The sequence below is a fragment of the Dama dama genome, chromosome 4 (assembly GCF_033118175.1).
Source record: "Dama dama isolate Ldn47 chromosome 4, ASM3311817v1, whole genome shotgun sequence".
Classification (NCBI taxonomy): domain Eukaryota; kingdom Metazoa; phylum Chordata; class Mammalia; order Artiodactyla; family Cervidae; genus Dama; species Dama dama.
Window position 1 is genome coordinate 29,649,153 of NC_083684.1, and position 24,149 is coordinate 29,673,301.

Genomic DNA, 24,149 nt, shown 5'->3' on the forward strand with positions numbered 1-24,149 from the left:
TCCTACGTGCTGTCTCTCATGAGTCCTTTGTCCCTCTTCAAGCGGAACAGCACGCTGCTCCCAGGGACTGAGGTCATTGTGTGAGGCAAGCATGAGTCTCCTTTAGTAAACATTCTCCTTAGGACAAAACAGCTTAATCTCCTTCCCCTTACTTGAGATATAGATTGTCTCCTGACCTTGTGACTAACGTTACCCCTTGTTCCCTTGGTAACGGTTGCTGTACATTTGGTTTTCTGATCTCTATCATTTCCGAAAGAAGTTTCTTGTACTGCAGCCTATATATACTCATAGAAAAATCATTAAAGCACCTTTGCTCCACCAGAGCTTAGGTCCCCGGGTCTTTTTTGTCTCTCTCTCTCTCTCTTTCTCTCTTTCACTTTCTTATCGTCGACTCCGTACCACAAGGTTCCGGTCCATTAAAGGACCCCAACAGGGCTAGGAGTTGCTCTGAAAGCTTTCCAGTTTTTCTGAGGACCCCAGATCAAAAACTCCCCTTGTCTGAAGGCCTCTTGTCTGCTTGCACCTGCCCTGGGAAGATCACAGAGCAGTAAGGTTAGAGTCCAGGAAGCGAGAAGCACTTATGAAACAAGTTGTTTATAGAAGCTGCAGCTACCTGCAATTGGAGAGTTAAGTCTGGGTTCTTGATTTCAGAGAGGGTAAACTGGGTGGGCGTGGCTCACACATTCCAACCACTTACAAGGAAGGGAGGAGAGATTTGCTTGTTATTGAGCAGCTGGGGCGGGAGTTTGTGGAGGGAGTTGCGGGTGGGAGCTGGGGGCGGGACTGAAACAGCCCCTGTGAGCAGCGCAGACACTTGCAGGGACGACGGGAGCGGCTCTCTTTCCAGGATGTGGCTCTTAGCTCTGGTCCTGACTTCCCTCAGCTCCTTCACAGCTTGGGGTGAGTCCTCCTGAAATGCAGATAGCAGGAGCATCTTTGGAAATCCTTGTAGGGGACAAGAATGGGCACAGGGCAAGGCATGACAGGCCGGGTTCTGCAACAGCACGCGCTCTGTGAACTTGGACGGTGTAGCCCAGCCGGTGCCCCATGGCAGGAGACACAGGGGACCATGCCCACCCTAGACTCAGCTCGGCACGGCCACACCAGAGGAGGACAATCAGCTCCCCTCCCACATCCCGCTGAGGACTTTGGCGAGCTCCTCCATGTCTTTCCCTCTTGATTATTAATATGGATATAGAGTGGGTCTTTACCAGAATCCTGCAACGGATCTCTGTGATTGTTGTTTAGTAGCTAACTCTTGTCCAACTCTTTTGCAGCCCCATGGACTGTAGCCTACCAGGCTCTCTGTCCATGAAATTTTCCAGGCAAGAATCCTGGAGTGGGTTGCCATTTCCTACTCCAGGGGATCTTCCCGACCCAGGGATAGAACCTGTGTCTATTGGCAGGTGTATTCTTTACCACTGAGCCACTTGGGAAGCCCTGAAGGGATCTTACCAGGATCTTAATACTGGCTCCGGAGACAGAGGTGTGGGTTCCCGTCCCGGCTCAGCACTCAGGGGCTGTGTGTTCTTACACAGGGGATGTCCCTTTTCTGGGCCTTGGTTTTGCATTTCAAAAATGGGGGTGACAACTCTACCTCCATGGACTGTTGTGAGGTGGAAATGTGCTGTTTATTCTAAAGAGTGCCTAAAGTAGAGAAAGTGAAAAAGGAGATAAAGGAGTTGTTTTCAAAGACATTGTATTACTGCTACATTAAAATGGTTAACTAACAAGGACCGCCTGTATACCACATGGAACTCTGCTCAATGTTATGTGCCAGGCTGGATGGGAAGGGAGTTTGGGGAAGAATGGATATATGTGTATGTATGGCTGAGTGCCTTCACTGTTCACTGAGACTATCACAACATTGTTAATCAGCTATATCCAAACACAAAATTAAAAGTTTAAAGCTTAAAAAAAGATATGTATTAATAGACTATTAGGGTATTCTAAGGCCCACAGATCAGGAGCCAACTGCCTTTTGAAAAGATGGTTTATGACTCACATTTTCATGGAGGAGAGAGCACGGTCCTACCATGGTGTGCCAGGTGGTGAAGACCGGGGTGGGTCACGAGGGAAGAACAGAAACTGGGAGTAAGGATATTTATCTTGGTCGCTGATAGGGAAAGAAGAGGTGAGGCAGGATAAATAGGTTTGGGAGTGGCAAAGTAGACAATTTCAGCAGGTTGGGGGATGCACACAGTTTTCAGTTACTTTGTCCTAGAGTGGTTGGGGCAGGATGATAGTGGCCAACGTGGAGGACCTGATAAATAAGGAGTTTGGGGTACAGGCTCTGGCATGCTGGAAGGGGAAGTTCGTTCCTGTCTCCAGGGATTGGCTAACTCTGAGAGGGGCAGTCCCCCCAGAATCAGCAAGGCTCCAGCAGTCAAAGCGTCAGAATACGGGACATAGAGGACATGGTTAATACAAGGGTGCAGCAAGGGACCTCAGAACGCACCTGTACCATTTTATAGATGGAAAAACTGAGGCTCAGAGAGGGAATTCTACATGCCCAAAATCAGCTGGAACATCACACTCTGAATTCTGTCTCCGGAGTCCAGAGCCAGTGCTCTGGCCATCAGTGCTCTGACAGCCCAGGCTGCAGTGGGTTTATCTTCCTCCCGGTGCTGCGACACGGTGACAGGCCTGGACTTGAGGGGAAGAGCAGTTATGTGTTGGTCGCTCAGTCATGTCTGACTCGTTGTGACCCTGTGGACTGTAGCCCAGCAGGTTCCTCGAGCTAGGCAAGAATACAGGAGTGGGTGGCCATTTCCTTCTCAGGGGATCTTCCGAACCTAGGGATTAAACTCAGGTTTCCTGCATTGCAGGCAGATTCTTTACCATCTGAGCCACCAGGGAAGCCCTAATTAGAAGCTGATTATCCCCTTACTGCTAGTTACCCCCTGGAAGGGTCGTACCTTTTCCACCTTTAGAAAATCCATACTAGCTGCCTCCATTTCCTCAGTTACCTCATCTATAAGAGGACATATTGATGTCTCCCTAGCCAGGCTTTTCTGATTAGAGTGCCCACGTGGTATATAGTAAGTGCTCAATACACAAACATTACCTATAACACAAACAGAAACTGCTGCAGTCACCATCGTTGCCTATACCTCACAGCCCATCATCCACTTTTTCACTCTTGCCAACTGGGCATCTGTCCATGTCATGTCTCTCGAAGGCTGTCGTTGGATGTGTCTAAAAGACCAGATCTGGGTTATTCTTTGTTCTGGCCACATACTTTGAGGGAGAGGTTGACCTTTTGTCTGTATCTAAAGGGGAACAATTGGAAGGGTGAGAGGCTGGAAATCATTTCCTGTAAGGATGCTTACAGAAGATGCAGCTGTTGAGGATGGACAAGAGAGGACTTGAGGGACGAGCATAAATGGGGGTTGCTAAGGCCACCTGCCTCATGAAGGATGTCCCTGAGCAGCGAGGACCGGGCCTGATGTGGCAACTGCAGGAGACGCATTTAAGCTCAGTGAGAAAAAAACCGCCTGCTCCATGAGAATGGGACAGACAGAATGTGACCCCGAGTCACCCTCCCTCTGATGACCCTGTGAGTTAGGAAAGACAGCTTCACCCTCTCTTACATAAGAAGCTGAGGCTTAGAGAGTTGAGAGGACATTCAAGATCACGTGGCAAAGTAACAAAAGTGGCAAAAGTAACAAAATCCACCCAGAATCCAGTTCACTGTCACGACTGACGTGTCCTCACTTCCTCCCAATGTCCAGCAGGGCTGGCGCCCTCACCGCCTATTGTGGACACCGCTCAGGGCAGAGTCCTGGGGAAACATGTCAGCTTGAAAGGATTTGCACAGCCTGTGGCCGTCTTCCTGGGAGTCCCTTTTGCCAAGCCTCCTCTTGGATCCTTGAGGTTTGCTCCACCGCAGCCTGCAGAGCCATGGATCTTCGTGAAGAATACCACCTCTTACCCTCCCATGTAAGTCGGGGGTGTGGCTTTGGCATCTTTCAGTGGGGCTGTTAGTCTCAAAGGGATGCAGGAAGGAGCCAAGGCAATCCTCTGAGTGGCTCATACTTTGCTCTGAAATCCTCAAACTCTTGTAGATCCTCATCAACATTCCAGAACTCTCACAGCATTCTAGAGCCCTTTATTCAACTAGGTGTTTCCATGCTGTGACTAAAAGACCACACGAGCCAAGAAACATGCAGCCAAATAAATAATTAATTTTTTGAAAAGTGACAATGGTAAGTAAAATTAAGACAATGAAAATCATACATAATTCCAACACCTAGCAAGAGCTCCTGTTCATACTTTAGATTCTATTTTTCTAGTCTTTTATCTGTTCCATAATTTCTCCCTTAAAGTGGAATCACATAATTTTCTGTACCCAATTTTAATGTGTGTGTGTGTTTCCCACACCAAAAAGCAATTCTTGCAGACCATATGTGTGTCTAACAATTCAACTAACTTCTGACACTGTTTTGCCAGAGATAGCATCAGATTCCATCCGTGAAGGGCTCAGTCCCACAAAACCTCCCTCTACTTCAGATGCCAATTCTAAGCTGTCAACTGTGCTTCTGACCAACTGGCTATAATTCAGAGGTTCCCGTGACCCACTTCCTGGGTTCTATTAATTTACCAGAGCGGCTCACAGAACTCAAGAAACTAATTTCCTCACTAGATTACCAGTTCATTATGAAGGATATTGAAGGATACAAACCACTAGCCAGATGAAGAGATCCATAAGGTGAGGTCCCTGACAGAGGATCCAGCACGGTGGCCTCCCTGGTTGTCCAGTGGTTAAGAATCCGCCCTTCCACAGCAAAGGGTTCAATCCCTGGTCCAGGAAGTAAGATCCCACATGCCATGCAGTGTGAAAAATAAAAGCAAGTTCTGGTTCACCAACCGGGATGCTTTCTGAACCTGTCCTTTTGAGTTTTTACGGAGGTTTCGTTACATGGGCATGAGTGTCCATTGCTCAGTTGTGTCTGACTCTTTGCAACCCCTTGGACTATAGCCCACCAGGTCCTCTCCCCATGGAATTTTCCAGGCAAGAATACTGGAGTGGGTTGCCATTTCCTCTTCCAGGTAATCTTCCAGGTAGTCTCCTGTGTCTCCTGCATTGGCAGAAAGGTTGTTCACCTCTGAGCCACCTGGAAAGCCATTACATGGGCAGGGGACTGAAATCATTGGCCCCTGGTGATTGATTCCCCTCCAGCCTATCTTCTCTTTCCAGAGCTCAGGGGGCGGTGACAGAAGGTTCCCTCACTTTTAATCATGAGATTATTCCTCTGGCAACCAGTTCCCGCCCTTAAGTGTGGTCCAAAAGTCACTTCATTAGCCCAACAGTATACACTGCTCAGGAAATTATGAACAGAAGGGTTTCAAGAGCTCTTCAGCAGAGACTGGCCAAAGATCAAATACATACTTCTTACAAATACTTATTTTTCTTATATCACAGTATCATATTACACAGTACAGGTAATTTAGATGAAAGCAGTAGATGAAGTTCATGAAAGTATATCATGAACAGCATTCTGTGTCATTAAATATCACAGCCTGACATTTAATCACCATATTATATTGAGTATTGAATCATAATTTCTTTACTCCATCTCTTATTTGGAGTTCTTTGTTGTTGATATTTTTTATACTATAAATAGCACTCTGATGAACATCCTATAGCTAAATTTTCATGCATATTCATTTTTGGATAAATTCTAAGATATAACATTTTGGAGTAAGAGTATTTTAAAAATTTCCCTTCAGAAATATTCCAACTGCATTGTTTTAATTAATATATGAAAACCTCCATTAATTGAATTTTTGTCAATGCTTAGAGTTATTAAAATGGTTTTTATCTACTGAATAGGCAGAATAATGTAAATGATAATTGTTATCATCACCATTATATACAAAATTATTCTTTTTATTCTGTGTTTGTTTGAATACTAGTGACATTGAGTATTTTTCCTTTTTAACTATTAATCTTCTTCTATGAATATTATGCCCCTTGCCTAGGTGATCCGGGGAAAGTCCCCATGGATTGGAAATCATGAGGTTATCTTTGAGGCTGATATTCTGTGACTAGACATCTATGTCATCCAAGCACATCAACGCCTCAGTTGCCTCATCGGCATACTGAGGGCAGTCATGCCTTTTTTTGTGGGGGCATTGAGATCCGGAAATGTGGCTTATAATATCCTTGAAAACATAAGCACTACATCGTGTGATTCTTTCTGGCTGTGTGACCTTGGGCAGGTTCTCTAACTTCTCTGTGCCTCGGTTTCTCATCTGTAAAATGAGGATAATAATAGAGCCTACATCATGGGGCCAATGTGAAGATTAAATGAGTTAATATATAAAAAGTATTTAAAACAACAGTTGGCAAGTTGAGAGGATTCGATAAACATTAAAATTATAATATCTGCAGCATCTTTAAAGTTCCCTATTGGGACAACCAATAGCTCTTGCCTGTGATGAGTTGCTGACAAATATTAGCATGTCTATGTTGCTAGATCCTTATAGAAATCACTCCCCTCACTTACATCAGACAGATTGGGACCCAGAACAGGCAAGGCATTCACCCAAGGAAACCCAGCAAATCAGGCTGAGGCAGGACTAGAATATAGTTCTAATGTTGCCCCACAAATATTTGACCCCTGATCTGTTGTAGGCCCTAAATATCTGCCATTTCATTGGTTTCCCCTCGTTTCTGGATGTCTCCTGTGAACTAGACCATGTTTCCCTGTGGGCAGAATATAGGCACTCTACACCGGGCGTCACGCAGCACTGGTGTGGACCCAGGGAAGCAGGAATGGTCCTTTCTCATGCCCGTCAGCACACTGGGCAGCCTCCTCCCTTGCCCCAGGGCATTCCAGAGGCCCCAGATGGGAAGAGGGTCAGGTCTGACCGTACATGGTCCTGGGAGACCTTGGTGAGCCTGAGGATCCCCATCGCATGCCCCAGGTATGGTAAGAACAACGCTATTTACTGGCCTGAAGCTGGCAGTCCAAGGCCTTCGATGACCACAGGAGACATCTCCTTGGTTAGCTCTGATTGAACTTCAAGAATTCTTCTCTCTCCTTGCCCCTCGCAGGTGCTCCCAGGACCCAGTGGGGGCGCAGTTGCTCTCGGATCTCTTTACCAACAGAAAGGAGAACATTAGCCTCACGTTTTCCGAAGACTGCCTTTACCTAAATATTTACACCCCTGCTGACTTGACGAAGAGAAGCAGGCTGCCGGTAAGCAGTGGGAACCCCTGGTCAAGGCTGGTATAGATTGGAAGGGATGAAGGCGGTGTTAAGTGGGGGCATCTTGGGCCAAGGTTCTTCTGGGGCCCCAGGGCTTTCTTTTCCACCACAGCCAAACCTGACATCAGGGAGCGCAGGTTGCCTACACCTGTTTCCCCTCGGCCAGAGTTGGGCCCCTGGGGGAGATGGCTGCACATCTGTAATTCACATTTGAATTTTTCTAGAGTCCCTCTTGCTAATAGATGGACAAGAAGGATGACTTTTAATTGCTAGATTAGGAATCTGATACCCAGACAAGGTAAAACGTCATTTCCATAAAGTCAGAGCTGGAAGGAATCTTGGAGATAAGCCAACAAGCCAACTCTTCCTTTACAGACAAACTGAGGCCCAGTGAGGGGAAGGTGAGGTCACAGAGGAGGGTTGGCAGGACTGGAGCACGGGGCCCCTGGAACAGCCGGGAGCTCTCTGACACAGGCTAGCAGAGGAGCCTGTGTGTGGCCTTCCCTCAGCACACAGAGACCCTCTCTGACAACTTACTGTGACTTGGTGTCACAGGTTGGAGGGCAGAGCCTGGAGCAACAAAGATGTATTTTCCTTTGCCTTTCAGTTCAGTTGAGTCGCTCAGTCGTGTCCGACTCTTTGCAACCCCATGAATCGCAGCACGCCAGGGCTCCCTGTCCATCACAAACTCCCGGAGTTACTCCTTTGCCTTTGCCAGCTATCAAGATTTTCTTGTAGTTAATTTCACTTCCCAATTGTTTCGGCTAAAGGTGATGATCCAGTGAGTCAGCATTTCCAGAATACATGGAACCCAGAGACAGAGCTGACTTGCAGACTCAGGCTGGAGGTCAGGGCAGGTCTGCTGGAAAAGGAGGGGTCAGTGGGTGTAGAGAGCTGTGTGACCTCAGGGTGGTTAAGTGCCTCAGTTTTCTTGTCTATGAAATGGGACAATAGTAATTCCTTTCTCATGGATGGTTTATTTTAAATGCTTAGAATGATACTTGTCACATAATTTATATATGAGTTCTTTGATTTTTTTTATTAACCAAATGTTTCTATTAATTTAGTCATTCTCATTTTCTAGCTATGTGAACTCCTTAAATTGAGGGCTGTGTATTATGAATTATCAGGTTCTCTCTCATCCTCAGTTCTCACTCAGGTGCCCCTGGCACTTAGTAGGTTTTCAGATCATATTCATCAAATGGTTGAAGACTTCTTGGAGGAGGTGGTTTTAGGCTGGGCTTTGGAGGATAGATGAGGTTTGGGGAGTGGAGGAGGAAGTAGAGTTGGAGTAGCGGAAGTCATATTAAGAAGAGGTACTACCCATGGCGTGTGCTTCTTAACACGATCATTCACTCACTTGAGAAGCTGAATTCACCACATGAAAGGTAACTAAGATGAAGCTGAAGCAAGCTTCTAACCAAGGGCTTCTGCATGCTGAGTGTGCTGAGCTGGGTGAGGGGTCCAGGAGTGAGGGTGGTGGGAGTGTTGGGGAGGAGATGATGCGCGAGCCTCGGCTGTTCCCATGATGATGTTCTCAGCATGAGGATTGCTGAGAGCAGGTGGCCCTGGGGCAGGGGAGACAGGCAGGGGCAGCCAGAGTGCCCTGAGTTGGGTGGTGGCCTGGGCCGGAGCTGGAGAATGGGTAGGTGACCAAACCTGCCTCTGAGGTCTTCCCCATCTCTGCTTCCTGTAACCCTGAGGTTGCATCCTCCCCATCCAGGTGATGGTGTGGATCCATGGAGGAGCTCTGATGGTGGGCGGGGCATCAACCTATGATGGGCTGGCCCTCTCTGCCCATGAAAACGTGGTGGTGGTGACCATTCAGTACCGCCTGGGCATCTGGGGATTCTTCAGGTAAGACCCTGGACTCTCCTGGTGGCAAATTGTCCCCAGTGTAGGGGTGCTAGGACCCCACTCTGGTCATGCAAGCCCTCAAGGGGATCCTTGCTAGGCTCCCTACTAAGACATCTGGGTCCCCTCATAATTGGGCTCCTCCTACCTTCTCATTCCACACCCACCCTGGTCCACCTACTTCTGAGCTCTTACACATAAAACACCTAATCTACCTGACAAACTCCTATTATTCCTACAAAGCCCAACCCATTGTTATCTCATCTGAACTACTTATCTCTTTTCCACTGTGCTGCCTGGCATGTGGCACTTAAAGATGACAGTTACCATGCAGCATAGCCCTTAGAGGCTCACACATCTTTCCTCCTGGGAAGTAAAGAAGGGGCAGACTCATGTGGCAGCTCCACGATCTTGTAGGTGAAGGAACGGGTGCCTGGAACTGGGAGGTTGTAAGGAGCATCTGACCCCAGGGGTACATCTACTGGGAGGAGCATTGGGCCCACTCACCGCATTCCCTCCCTGGACTTTGGCACATGCATGAGTGAAGGCTGAGTCTCCCATGTGGATTCTCCGGGGACAGGAACCAGGTCTCCAGCAGGCAGTTACTGAGCTTTTCCTGAATGCACTGGCGCCAGGACCTCTTACCCGGAGATGCTGGGGGGTGGGCCGGGGGAGGGGTGGTCACCTCCCTGCAAAGACCTGTGGGCCGGGGGAGTGTTGTCCCAGGGGAGTCATGTCCCAGGACGTGTCCCCTCATGGAGACCCCTCAGCTCTTCCCCCCACAGCCCGTGTCTGCTCCCAGTGACAGTGTAACTGCACATACTCGCCCCACTTCCTCTCCCCCGGCCTCTCCTCTACCACGTGAGCCAGGGTGTCACCCCGACCATAGCAAATGCTCATCAATAGATGAAGGATGGCTGTGTAGAGCCCTGCAGCAGAGCAGGACAGCAGGAAAGTGAAGACCCCGTGTCAGGGCTGTGGAAGCCCAGTCCTTTCCAGAAGGCTCACCTGGACCCCCAGCCCCATCTCTGGTCCTCAGGGCCCTGCCGGGACATCTCTGCTCCCAACCCCTCCCTGTTCTCTCACTCACAGCACAGGGGACGAGCACAGCCGCGGGAACTGGGGCCACTTGGACCAGGTGGCCGCGCTGCGCTGGGTCCAGGAGAACATTGCCAACTTTGGAGGGGATCCAGGCTCTGTGACCATATTTGGAGAGTCAGCAGGAGGGGAAAGTGTCTCCGTTCTTGTAAGTCTTCCTGGCCCTCATGTGGCTGCTGATGCGACCCCTTGCAGACCAGCCCATCTAGTCCTGGATCGTTACTTCCAAGACTTGGAGTCAAGGCTGACCCGACTCTGTGAGGCATCAGATGGTGGAGAGTTAACGGCCAGACTCCCCTGAGCCCCCAGGAAGCTCAGGGCTCAGCTCAGCCTCCGGGGCCGTAGCTGCAGCCACAGCTGCGACAGACACACTCTTCCTGACCTGTGTTGCTTGAGCTGATCCTCTCCTTCTTCATCATTTTAACGTTAGGGCTCACCTCACTTCTCTTGAGATTTGGGGTGCCTGTAAATGATTAATCAGAGGAGCCGACCATGAGGTTGGGCTGAGTGTCCTGGTCTGACTTGAAGCCAGGCCTGCAGTTCAGGGAGACACAAGCACTGAGAACAGGTGGGGGCCCTCTGAGGGCATCTGGTGGCTTGTCCATGCCCAGCAGGGAGGGCAGCAGGCTCTGGGGCTGAGGGATGGAGCTGGGCTGGGGGGAAGGAGAAGAGGAGAAGGGATGGGGATGGGACAGGGGACAAGGGACACAGACGGGACCTGGGAGTGTGGTGTGGGGAGTGGGAATGAGGGAGACGCCAAGGGAGGCAAAGATGGAAATCAGATTAGAAGGTGCTGGGAGCTGTGAGAAACACTCCAACTACCTCACGTTTGAGCAGAGGCTTACATTTGAGCAGAGGGTTAACGCTATTACTGTTTTTTCTTTTTGGCCGCTAGGCTTGTGGGATTTCAGTTTCCCAACCAGGGATCAGTTGGTTCCCCAACTCGGTTCCCCAGCCGAGCCCCCTGCATTAGGAGCTTGGAGCCTTAACCACTGAACCACCAAGGAAGTCCCTATTACTGCTTTTTAAAAATCTATGTTGGTTTCACAACTGAATACACAGAGGAAAATGTTTTTATTCCTCATAAAGTGGAGAAATAAAAAGTACAGATAACCTCAAAGAAGAAAAAAATTCATTCACAGTCCCATTGTCTGTGGAGACTCACCATGACCATTTTGATCTGTATTTTTCTAATTTTTCCCATGATTCTATCTATGTATTAGTCTAGGTGGAATTTCTTAAATACAAATTTTCCTTAGCATTATAAAACAGCATAAATCTTTATCTAACAATTAAACACCCTTTCATATTTTTGTGTGTATTGTCAAGTAGTTCCACTGTAAGAATGAAAAATAGCTTATTTACCCAATCTCACAATATTGAAACCTTGGGTTATTCCCAGTGTTTACTATTATAAACAGCATGAGCGTTATTAAAAGTTGTTGTGTACCTCCATGCTCATTTTCCTTAGGATAAATTCTGAGTAATGGAAACAGGAAATCAGAACTGTGCTTCCATTTTATTTATTTATTTTATATTTCCCCACAGGTTTAAATTTTTATTTACTTTTATTTTTTAAATTAATTCCTACTGGAGTATAGTTGCTGTAAGAACTGTGCCTCTAAAGTGTTGCTAGGAATTGCTAAGCTGCCTTCAGATACTGTTGATTGTTATAGTCAGTGGGCGCCACACACTGCCTGTTCTGGCCCTCACTCTGCTCCTGCCTCCCTCCAGCTGAGGTTTTCTCACAGATGCTGGGCCCATGGTCTCCGTGGGAGCAGTCCAGGACAGGGTTGGGTTGGGTATAGCTCTTGAAGACCACCCTCCCCATGAGCATAAGCTCCCTTTCTCAACACGATCCTCCCAGGTGTTATCTCCCCTGGCCAAGAATCTCTTCCACCGGGCCATCTCTGAGAGTGGTGTGGCCCTCACTTCTGTCCTGGTCAAGAAGGACATGAAGGCTGCAGCTGAGGTAGGTCTCACATTGGTCTGTCCCCACACCATTTGTTCTGCTTTCCTGAAGTTGTCAAGGGCTGTTCTTAGAATCGGGTCTGGCTGACATCCTCGAAGAATCACAGAAGTGAGGGTGGCTGAACGTGTAGGGGAAGGACACACCTCGCCCCCCTCCCAGTGATGCCACCTAGCAAACTGGGAAGAGAGCTGCAGCATTTGCTAAGGTCAGAGAGTGATGAGGGCAGAGCTGGACTCAGGCTCATGACTCTGGCCTGCCAGCCCCGTGCACTTTGCACTGAACATGTTTCCCAAAGTGTGCCAGGTGGGGTGAGGGGCTGCACAGTGGGCAACGGCCTGTCATCTGTCATCTCAGGGTCTGAGATCTGCTGAACTCCCTGGCTCCATGAGACTCTGGAGGATTCTTCCTGGGGGTTTGCGACTGGGATAATTTCCTAGAGGATTCATTCACTCAACAAGTAGTCATGATATAATCTGACATCTAGCAACCTCATGAAGCTTCTTTGATAATTTAGGAGGCAGATTAAATTCTATAATTGCACAACTTAGAAAATGTCAGCTGTGACTGCAGCAATAGAGGTACGTGATGTCAACAGAATCCAAAAGCAACATGTTGTCCAGTTTGTAGGGGGAGGTTATCGTGAAAGGCTTCTTGAAAAATAAAATGATCACGAGTTGAGATGAGAAGGATTATCAGTACTTTATTTGATAACAAAAGAATATCCAGGAAGAAGGAACAGTCTGTGCAAATGTCCTGTGGCAGGAGCAGGTATCTCAAGAGAGTGAGTGAGGAACGTTGATGTGGCAAGGTTAGAAAGTGCAGACAGGACCCGGAGAGAGTTGAAGATGGGGCCATTGGCAGGGTCATGCTACAGAGGTCCAGGTGAGGGCTTTGTCTTTATTTGGAGACTGTTAGAAAGACAAGAAAGGATGAGCAACAGAGTCCCTGCTGAGGAGTGTGCCTTAGTGTGAGTGACGTGGAATGTTTGGTCCGGCTGTGAGAGCTGGTTTGGTGGAGGGGTGGGGGCAGCAGCCAGACTTAAAGGGATGACTGGTAAGTAGGAGAGGAGGAGATAAGAGTCCAAGAATGTTTAGAATTTTTGAGAACTTTTTTCAGAATTGTTTGGCTATTAACAGCAGAAGCCCATTAATCAGGCTAAAGTTAAGAAGGAGGAGTTTATTCAAAGGAAATGGATGTGGCAGAGATGAACCTGGATTTTGTTATCAAATAGGACCAGAAATTGCAGAATGAAGAATCTTAAGTCCCTTATTTTGTGCTCTCACTCTTCCTCTCTCCTCTGCTTCTTCCTGTGCCTTTTTATTTTTCCACCACGTACATACTGAGCACTGATGTCTGTCAGACACTGGACCAGGCTCCAGGCAGCCTGTGCACACTCTCCAGGGTCCCGTCATTGTGACGCCTGACTTCTCTTCTTCTGCATCTTCCCCTCTGGCTGCACTTTGCAACGGACTGGCCTGAGGCCAAAAGTCTATTAATCAGATGAGCCAAGGTTTGAAGTTAGAAAGTGGGATTCTGGATTCCAGGCTCTTAAGCACCTCCTGCATGCCGCCTCTCTTTAGATGTTCAGCTTTGAGATTATTCTGTCCACTTTAACAGAGATTAGGCAGCAGAGGCTGAAGAATATAAGTGGCATGCCTGGGACCCAGGATCTACTGGTCTGGATTATTTTCTGCTATCACAGGCTGCCTATAGAAATTGAGGTTGGGAGAGAACACTCAGTGTGGATGGAGGGAAGAGACATGGCTCTTGAATTCTGCTGTCACCTGTGATCTCTACAGCAAATTGCTGCCTTTGCTGGCTGTAAAACCACCACCTCGGCTGTCCTTGTTCACTGCCTGCGCCAGAAGACAGAGGACGAGCTCATGGAGGTAACACTGAAAATGGTAGGTGCATCTACTCTCTTGGAACCACAAACCCCCTACCCTGGAAACATGGCCCCAGGCTTCATTATTTCAGCTTCAGTCCTCTTGCCCTGGAAGAGCCGCCTGGGACAGTTTCTCACCTCCCAGGAGCAGTGTCAGCCTCTAGATCTGAATGGGAAATTTCTTTCCTTCCTTCCTTATTACAGACTATCTCAGATGTTAGCAAAGACAAAAAATAATGTAATAAACAACTGTGTAATGACTCCTCATATCTATCAACACTTACTTTTTCCAAACTTGTTTTCTAATATTTTAAAATTTTTTATTTATTTATGGTTGTGCTGGGTCTCCTATGCTATCTGCGGGCTTTCTCTAGTTTGGTGAGTGGGGCTGCTCTCTGGCTGGTGGCTCCTCATTGCCGTGCCTTGTCTTGTTGTAGAGCATGCGCTCGAGGTACGGGGGCTTCAGTTTCTGATACGTTTTTAAGAAATTAAACGTTACGTATTCTCAGGGATAATTACCACCCTGAATTTGGGGGATGGGATTATTTCAAACAAAGATTTTCAGAAATATTGTCACAATTTGTTTTGGTTCATTCAGAAACCACCTCAATTTATAACCCAGTGGTGGTCCAGTTTTCTAGATTTTCTGTGTGTCTGCCTCAGTTGTGATTCTAACATAACTGTGTATCTACCCATTCATCCATCCAACCTTCCAGCCATTCATGTATCCATTCAGTCATCATTTTTTTATCGTCCATCCACCAATGAATCCAATTTATCAGTATCTTTTCATCAACCTAAAATAATGTCAATTCATGTATAGCATTCATTCATCTGTTACCAATTATCCATATATATGTATTTCATCACCCATCTCTCTAACATCAATGATGAATCCATCACCGAGTCTGCTGGCTATCATTCATCTATCCACTTATCCCCCCATTCACCCATACTCTTTGGATTGACTAATTCCATCCATCCATCCATCCATCCATCCATCTCTGCTAAGTGTATGCAGGGAGATAACAGAGTAGGTGATGCAGACATAATTGGATGTAGTCCCTATCACAAGGAACTATTCAAGGAGAAATAGACACATTGACTTAAGTGGACTAGGTATGCTGGGAGTATAGAGGTGAAGCATGCATTATAATAGGCAGGGCAGCTTCACAGAGAAGGTGACATTTCAGGACTGACGGATGGCTATGGTGGGGGGTCGTCACAGGAAGTTGCAGCATGACGGATACCCAGAGAACACCGCAATTAGAGCCAGTGGGAACTGTTGGAGTAGTCTGAGTGCCTGGACTCTCTGTCTGGACCCTGAAATCCTGAGGCTACTCCTGGACTCCCAGGGGCTAGACTCCAGCACTGGATTCTGCTCTATTTCCATGGGTTAAGTCCAATGTAGCCTTGGATCCTGGTTTCTCAGGCTCAAATAAGGTGACCATTGTGCTCAAAGATAAAAGCACAACTGTTTTCTGGTTGTGTAAATTTCTGTCAGAGGTAACTTTCTTCCATCAATTGTTTATGTGGCACAAGAGAGTCAGCTTATAAGGGGAGACTGGGTGACTTTGGGAAAACCCAGAGAACCCTCCATGTTATTCTTCTGAGATCTTCTGAGATCATTTGGAAGTGTTTCCAGGATTATCCTCTCTCCCCAGTACACACACACACACACACACACACACACACACACACATGCATGCATGTGCATGCACACACACGCACACCTGGATTGTGGGCCTACAGCACAACAGAGGGATCCTTACTAGGATTTCCTGCATAATGGTCAGGCCTGTTAGCTACAGTGTCACAATAAAACTAGGACAGTCTTGGTAAGCTCATAACAAAGAGAAGTGTGAGGTGGGCCGAATTTCAGTGAGTTTGTCAGGATTTTCTAAAGCAAGATAAGAAAATTCGTCTCAAAGTGCCTTGAGAAGAGAAAGGAATATGTTGTGACAGAATCTTCAGGTAACTCACTGACAAATCCAAGAGTGGATGGCTTCAGGCATGGCTGGATCCAGATGCACATATGCTATTATTAAGAATCTATCTCTATCACTCAGCTTTTACCTTTCTGTGTTGGTTTCACTCTCAGACTGATTTGTCCCCTGGGGAGGTTAAAGACAGCAACAGTACTCTAGTCTTACATACAACTTGCTTAGAAACCCTATTTCCCAACAATTGCAGCAAAAATTTGGGTAAACTCTATTGAACTGACATGGGCAATTGTCTACCCCTGAAGTAGTCCCTGTATCCAGGGATTTGGTGCACACAGAGGTCACATACTGCTTCTGCTGCTGCTGCTGCTAAGTCCCTTCAAGTCGTGTCCGACTCTGTGCGACCCCACAGACAGCAGCCCACCAGGCTCTGCCGTCCCTGGGATTCTCCAGGCAAGAATACTGGACTGGGCTGCCATTTCCTTCTCCAATGCATGAAAGTGAAAAGTGAAAGTGAAGTCGCTCAGTCATGTCCGACTCCTAGCGACCCCATGGACTGCAGCCCACCAAGACTGCAGGCTCCTCCGTCCATGGGATTTTGCAGGCAAGAGTACTGGAGTGGGGTGCCATTGCCTTCTTCAGGAGGTCACATACAGATGCCTGCAATCATGGAGTGAGAGTGGGGAAGAGGGGGTCCCCGAAAGGAAAATCGGGGTGTTGTTGCCTGGAGGAACAAGAAGGGGAAACGGATGGAGGGCAGGGCAGGCACCAACAACAGTCCTCTGGGAGCTCCCCTCCCCCATCCCACCCCTGCATCCTGAGCTGGTGCCCAGGGGAGGGAGTCCTGCCCGCTTCCTTTCAGCCCAGCCAGGGAGGGGCCAGGAGGGAGCACTTGGTACCTTTGGGCACAGCTCACAGAGGTCAGCTTTCCTCCCAGGAAGCCTCCTCACCACAACCTCTGTCTTTGTCTTCACAGAAATTTTTTACTCTTGATTTACATGGAGACCCCAGAGAGGTAAGGGCCTTTGGTTTCTTGATCACACGTTTTAAGTCTTGACACCTTTGCTCAGTCGCTAAGTCGAGTCCCATCCTTTGTGACCCCATGGACTGTAGCCCGTCAGGCTCCTCGGTTCATGGGATTTCTCAGGTAAGAATAATGGAGTGGGTTGCCATTTCCTTCTCCACTTGACAGCTTTAAGCTCCAGTTAATGAAAAGGAAAGAATGAAATAATTCTTCTTTGTGGAATCATGGTATCTCCTTGTGTTTATATTGCTGAGGCCCAGAGAGAGGCAGTGACCCTGCCTGGGTCACACAGCCAGGAAGACCAGATACAGGAGTGGAACCAGTTGCCAGGACTCCTAGTCCAATGCCCCCAGTTTTGAACTCTGTGTCCCTGTCCCCAGCCAGCCTCTGGTCTTGTTTACGTTCCTAAAAATGCCCTGTTGGGAGAAGGTGGAGGAGAAACCTCCAGTGTGGGGAGTGGAGATGACTGGGTAAGGGGATCTTCAGGAGCCTTCACGAGGAGCCCGGATCATCTCCTGGGGGGGCTGCAGGGTTGACTAGCTGTGCAAGTCACACTATTTGCAGGGATGTGGGGAAAGGAGCCATGAATCTCAGTCCTCAGGACACCACCCCCTCCCAGTCATGCAGGAAACTCAACAGCAGCCTCCCCAGACTGAGAAAACATTGAGGCCTTGTTGGTTGATGTTTTATTATCAATAAATATTACACATAACTAACTGTCTGTAAGAAATGTATATTACATAAGGTGTCTTTAAACAGGAACATACACAACACAGGGTTGAGAACATGTGACCAGAGGCTCAGGAACCTGGCCGCATATTTCCCCTGTTGAAGTGACAGAGCATTCCCTAAATCAGAGTCACGGTGACTTTACAGAACTCAAGTGCTACGAATACTGAGAATGTTACCGAACTGATCAGGGGTCCTGCTGCTTACTGGTTATGACATCAAATACATATTCACAAATCGTAAAAAAGAAAGGTGACTTTAATCAGAATACAGCAATCTGGGGAGATGGTGAAGTCAGCATCCCTCCAAAACCACCTCCCAAGTTTCTGTTTGGCCATGAATCTTTCTGTTGTTGTTGCGGCATGCAGGCTTCTCTCTAGCTGTAGTACGTGGGCTCAGTAATTGCAATGCGTGGGCTTAGCTATCTGAAGGCATGTGATATCTTAGTTCCCCAACCAGGGATCAAACCCGAGACTCCTGCATTGCAAGGCTGATTCCTAACTATTGGACCACCAGGCAAGTCCCCGGTCATGAAACTTTTTAAAGAGCAACAGAGAAGTAATCTCAGTTTGCCACTGAGATAGGAGATCAGAGTGGTTGCCATTCCCCTCTGTCTGCAGGTTCATATGCAGGTTGTTGATTCCTCATGATCTTCTTCTAGATATCATCTTGTTCACACAGTGTATTTCAGAGATTACTAAAGGGGAAGCTAGGGAGGAGACCTGGTCATCTGTTAATTACTTATTCTTCATTTCTACTTCTTTGATCTATGGGAAGAACCAAAAAGTTAGTCAAGGTATTGTGTGATTAAAAGATCTGAAAAGTGTGCTTGGGCTGGAGATGAATAGAGTGTGGCGGAGGGGCCTGGTTTAAAAGTTGGTTATCATATAGCTTTGCTAAAGTGACCAAAAAAAAGGGATTTCCTGCTGAGGGTGGTTTCCTGTAAAGAGATGCTTGCAAGGACTGTAGATGGAGAAATGCACATAGATATATTACTGTGTACACTTCAAATTAAATGCGCATTATATTATATATTTTCACACCAGTTTGCATGAAGATCTGTCCCCATCACCTGACCACTGCTGTCCCCTGGTCAGAGTTCTGTCCTCTCGGACCTGCAGACTTAGCCCCCTCTGTTAGGACCCAGGTGTGTGGCCACCACCCACAGGCACCCAGGTGTGTGATACTGTCCTCGAGTTCCAGCAGGTGAAGAGGGGGATGCAGGTGTGACTTGGGAGGGGAAGCACAGACACTCCCTTGCTCTCGTCCCTAGAGCCATCGTTTCCTGCCCACCATGGTTGATGGAATGCTGCTGCCAAAGACGCCTGAAGAGATGCTGGCTGAAAAGAATTTCAACAATGTTCCCTACATAGTGGGAATCAACAAGCAAGAGTTTGGCTGGATTATTCCACTGGTGAGAAAGCGCAGGCCTTGTAGACGTGTCTCCCATCACATCACCCTCCCATCTCTGGTCACAGACCTCTCTCTAGGACCAGGGCAGCTGTCCCCTTCATACAAGTTGACATTTCCATGGAAACCATCTCTGATGGTCCACACTGTCATTTGGGTGGTCAGTTCTGGGGACCCACTTCCGCACACACTCTCTAGTTGTCCTCCCATCCATGAATCCTGAAATGTTGTTGCCAGGAGGGCTGGTAGAGATCATCACTGGGCAGATGAAAAACCCAAGGCCTGGAAAGGGGAGGGGGCTCAGGGGTTAAGGAGAGTGGGGCTTGGAACCTGCAGCCTCTCTCCTCAGGCTTGCTGCTTTCATACTTTCTCCATACATTACCCCCACCCCACCCATGCTCTCAGTCATCTCACTGGAAAGATTCAGAGGAGCCTGCTTCCTCCTGAGCTAAAATTGACTTCTAAAAGTTAGGAAGGGATTTCCCTTATGACAGAGATAAACAAAGCCAGACACTAGTTGAAGCAATAACAGATTTGATTCAGTTACATCCCTGCTACAGGGAAATGATCCATCATGAACTGAACCCAATCCCTGAAATGAAAGCCTGGAGCCTCTTTAAGGCATGGGTGAGGCGGGATGGATTGTCCATGTAACTGGGCTCCCTGGATTTGTTAGCTGGCATTTATGTGGAGAAGAAACAACTCCTGCCTTTATGAAAGGAGGCAGTGGTGTAAGTAGAAGCAAGACCCCCACTGAAGTTAGGCCTTTCTCCTCTCACAGGGACTGGAGGAGAGAGCAAGAATTATCCCTGAATCTATGTTTTTCATAGAGATGGCTCTCAGGTCCTTGAGGAAACAGTTTTGGGTGGAAGATTTACATCTAAAGGGGCAAAGAAAAGATTTAGAAGGGGTTCGTGGACCTACCTGCCTATCACCAGGTTTGGGCTGGAACAAACAGTAAAATCTCCTGGCATCCCAGAGCTCTTTAAGGGGGCCTGCAGTCATCCTAGGGACATGGCCTTAAGCTTCCTGAAGCTGTTCTGGAGTTTGGTCAAACCTCTTAGGACAGAATTTTGATGGAGTTGTTATGTGCAGAGTTCTGTGGTTCTTCAGCACGATTTCAGAGGTTTTACCAAAGGACCAAAGTCATAATGGCAGGATTTGGGGCTTTCTCAGTTATCTGACACAGGCAGGGTATTTGTGGAGGTCTGTGTCCTCTGCCCCAGAGCCTTCCACTTCAACACTAGGCTGGCTGAAACCTTCCCTTTCTGTCTTGATGATTATTGTGGGGACTCTAGCCTAATTATTTGTACACACACACACACACACACACACACACACAAAGACTGGGGCACCTTCCCTTAACAATTACTTTATCCTCCTTGCACTCCTTGATCTCTAGATATAAAAGTCCATTTGATTCATTGGTTTTGCCCAACTCATCAAAGACCTATGCCCATCAAGACATGACAAAGTGACCTTGAGTCTGCATTGGTTTGGTCCCTTGGGTTTTTCCTGCCATTGCTTAATGATTTACAGTTGTTTAACCTTTGTTTTAACAGTTCATGGGCTACCCTCTGTCTGAAGACAAGCTGGACCAGAAGACGGCCACGTCACTCCTGTGGCAGTCCTACCCTCTCCTTGTAAGACTCTAGGAATCACAGGAACTGGTTGAGCCCCAAAGAGGGCCAGAAGCTTGTCCCCAGTTGCAGAGCAATTAATGGCAGAATGAAGACTGGGGCTGGGAGATTCTGACCCACTTTTTCTACTTTGCTTATTGTTACTCAGGTTGAGGGGTGGGGGAAAGTTTCAAGTCGACTTGAAAGGCTCACCATTAACCAAAGAAGACATGCTGTGTCCATTCACCAGGGGTGGTGAGGTCAAAAATTGAGAAGTAGCAAAATTAAAACCACCAAGTGAATGAGTAATATTTAGGAAGAATTTATTGTACATAAACACCACTTTGCTCTCTGGGAGCTTCCAATTTCAAAGACTGATAGGTTTGAGGACATGAAGTTACAACATGGCTTCTAAAGTGAAAATGAGGAAGTTGTTCACCTTTTCAGTGATTGTTTATTACAATAGAGTTTTTTCAGGTGTCAAGGGAATGGTGAAAAGTGCTTATCTCATACCATTTTAGGGAGATGACTTAAGTTTATTTTGTGATTGTCAGAGGGCTTTACAGAAAAATAACCTAAATTAGGTTTTGCTTAGGTGCATGAAATAAGTGAGAGTTAGTTTTGTTCCCATGGCTTAAATGGTTTTGTCTGCACAGATAATTCATAAGTCTGGTCTCTATCTTGTATTTAATTTTAACAGTGGTCACTTTCACTTGATCTGTTTCAGAACATTCCTGAGGAACTGACTCCAGTGGCCGCTGACAAGTATTTAGGAGGGACACACGACCCTGTCAAAAAGAAAGACCTGTTCCTGGACTTGATAGCAGATGTGGTATTTGGCGTCCCGTCTGTAAATGTGGCCCGTCACTACAGAGGTGAGTCCTGGACATTGGGCAGGAGAGGGTCACCACCATTCCACCTTCACTGATTCCTGCCCGGCCCTCAGCATAAACACATGCGTGGAAACTGTTGAGAGTTGTACATCCGATACTAACTGCATTTGGCCTGAAATGCTCAAAAACAGGCAGAATTGAAAGCACGTGTTGTGCTGCAGGTATTCTCCACAGGAATGAAAAGCAGCCTGCTATCAGTGAAATGTAGTGGTATTTCTGTGGACATAAACTGTATGTATCTAGATGTTCTGGTGTGAGAATGCATCAGGGCAAAGAGGTTTATATGAATTGACCCGATGCCTCTATAATGATAGTTATTTTTAATCAGTTTCCCCAGAGTTTCAACATTTATTTATTTATTCATTCATTTACTCAGTCATTGAATAAATACTGGTTCAAATATAGTTCCACCTCTACCAATGCACCCTTAAGCAAGTCATAGAATGTTTTCCAAGCTCTTTATTCTCTACTGTGCTAATAATCAGGGACTTGCTGCAGGAACACATAAGTTGGCACACAGTTGGTTCCCACAGTGGGCAGCTGTTATTAATGCTCCTGTTGTTCACTCAGGACCGTGTGCCCCCAATTTCCTGATTGCTTATGGCCCCTTGGAGCCCTCAATACTATCCAGGTGTGTGTCTGCTGAAATGAACCATGTGTGAATCCATGTTTTTCAGATGCTGGAGCCCCCATCTACATGTATGAGTTTCAGTATCGCCCAAGCTTCTCATCAGAGCTGAAACCCAAGACGGTGATAGGAGACCACGGGGATGAAATCTTCTCTGTCTTCGGGGCTCCATTTCTAAAAGGTGATGGCCTTTTGGTGACTATAAACTTGGAGTTAGGAGATCCTGGTCCGAGTTTTGACCTGGTGACCTTGGGCAAGTTCCTCCTTCTCTGCAGTTCTTAGTTTCCTGAATTCACCATCACAGGGTGGAAGGACAAAGGGCCCCGACCATTTTTTGTTGTTGTTGTTCTAACGTACATGATGTAGAATGCATATCCTGGTGCCCTCACCCATGGCCACTCTAGAATCCAGACCTGGGCATCAGCAAGACGGGAGTGTCTCACTGCAGGGCCCTGCGCAGGGCTAGAAGGCCAGTACTCATGCCACACTCACAAGAGCATACCAGAATGTGAGTGAGAGCGTAAGGTTAGAACTGCTGTTAACCTCGAACCAGGACTAATGTGTGTGTGTCTGTATATCCAACCATCCACCTAAAGCTCATATCTCTTTTAATGAAATATCTTTAAGATTATAATATTTTAAAAAATAACTCTCACAAATGTCTTTAAGGTCTTCACCATCAACAGTTAACAGACAGCTTGCGTATGACACACCCCAGGGCTGTGCCTCTGGACACTTCCTGATGGGTGACTGATGGATGACTATTTGGGGATCTTGCAGCTTGGTTATTTTTCAGATTCTGTGAAAACATATGTGGGTGAAGAAAACTGAAAAAATACCCAAAGGAGAGCATCCTGGGAGGTGGGGTTACTCTAGCAGAAACCCTGGGGTGTGTCCCTGAAACACTGACAGAGGAAGGGCAGTCAGGTGGCCAGGAAGACAAGGCAATCAGCTTATGGGTTGACTGCAGGCCTTCACTGAGCCCAGCCTCAGTTGGTAACTGTCAAGCTTAAAGTGCATTTGAATTACCCAAGATCTTCTTAAAATGCAGGTTTAGACTCAGTAGGTCCAGAGTAAGGGCTCCATTTCTGAATTTATTAACAATTTCTCAAGTGCTTCTGTTGCCCATGAACCACACTTCGAGCAGCAATAGCTTTGTCTCCTCCCCACAGATGGTGCCTCAGAAGAGGAAATCAATCTCAGCAAAATGGTGATGAGATTCTGGGCCAACTTTGCTCGGAATGGGTGAGCTGCTGGCAGAGATGGAGCAGGGTTGGGAAAGGGACAGGGCGTGTCTCTTGGGTGGAGGGAGTTTCCAACATGTGATGGTCAAACAACCCGCCCTGTGACCTCTAACATGAGAGCTCCCTGTAATGGACTGGCTGCCCAGGACATGGTCAGCCTCCTGTTTCTGGCAGCATATGAACCTTTGGCAGAAATGAAGCCGCGGGGTCCCTGACCATCTCAGAATGTTGTTGGGACCAAACCGTTGCTTTGGTGAATTTCTATTTGATTCTGTTTCAGGAACCCTAATGGGGAGGGGCTTCCCCATTGGCCAGCATATGACTACAAAGAAGGGTACCTTCAGATTGGTGTCAACACTCAGGCAGCTGAGAAGCTGAAAGACAAGGAAGTGGCTTTCTGGAACGAGCTTTGGTCCAGGGAGGCGGCAAAGAAGGCACCACAGTCAAAACATGTCGAGCTGTGAATGGGACACTCGACTGGGCCCCAAGACAGGGGTTTCTCTAAAAGTTTTTATGTGCCAAAGAGGCATCTTATTGTGGAGTCTGAGGAATTGTCCGATGGGAGTGGTAGAGGTCAAGGAGGGGGAGTTTCTGTTTCTGTCGCTTCAATTTGGAAATAAATGTTCTTTTGGA

The 24,149-nt window shown here is 47.3% G+C and overlaps 1 protein-coding gene across 3 annotated transcripts; it reads left to right on the top strand.

The window, feature by feature from the left end:
• Positions 1-750: 750 nt before the first annotated feature.
• On the top strand, positions 751-24,149 carry LOC133053987 (liver carboxylesterase-like). Of its 3 annotated transcripts, none has more exons than XM_061138533.1 (14): positions 751-900; positions 3,735-3,942; positions 7,064-7,208; positions 8,941-9,074; positions 10,164-10,317; positions 12,037-12,141; positions 13,941-14,045; positions 16,946-16,984; positions 18,996-19,136; positions 20,695-20,775; positions 21,479-21,626; positions 22,322-22,453; positions 23,445-23,517; positions 23,797-24,149. In XM_061138533.1, the coding sequence occupies exons 1-14, from the start codon at positions 849-851 to the stop codon at positions 23,978-23,980; spliced, it is 1,701 nt and encodes a 566-aa protein (XP_060994516.1). In that variant the 5' UTR covers positions 751-848; the 3' UTR covers positions 23,981-24,149. The 3 variants fall into 3 exon arrangements, with proteins under 3 accessions (XP_060994516.1, XP_060994517.1, XP_060994518.1); XM_061138534.1 differs by having other exon boundaries at positions 3,738-3,942; XM_061138535.1 differs by lacking the exon at positions 12,037-12,141.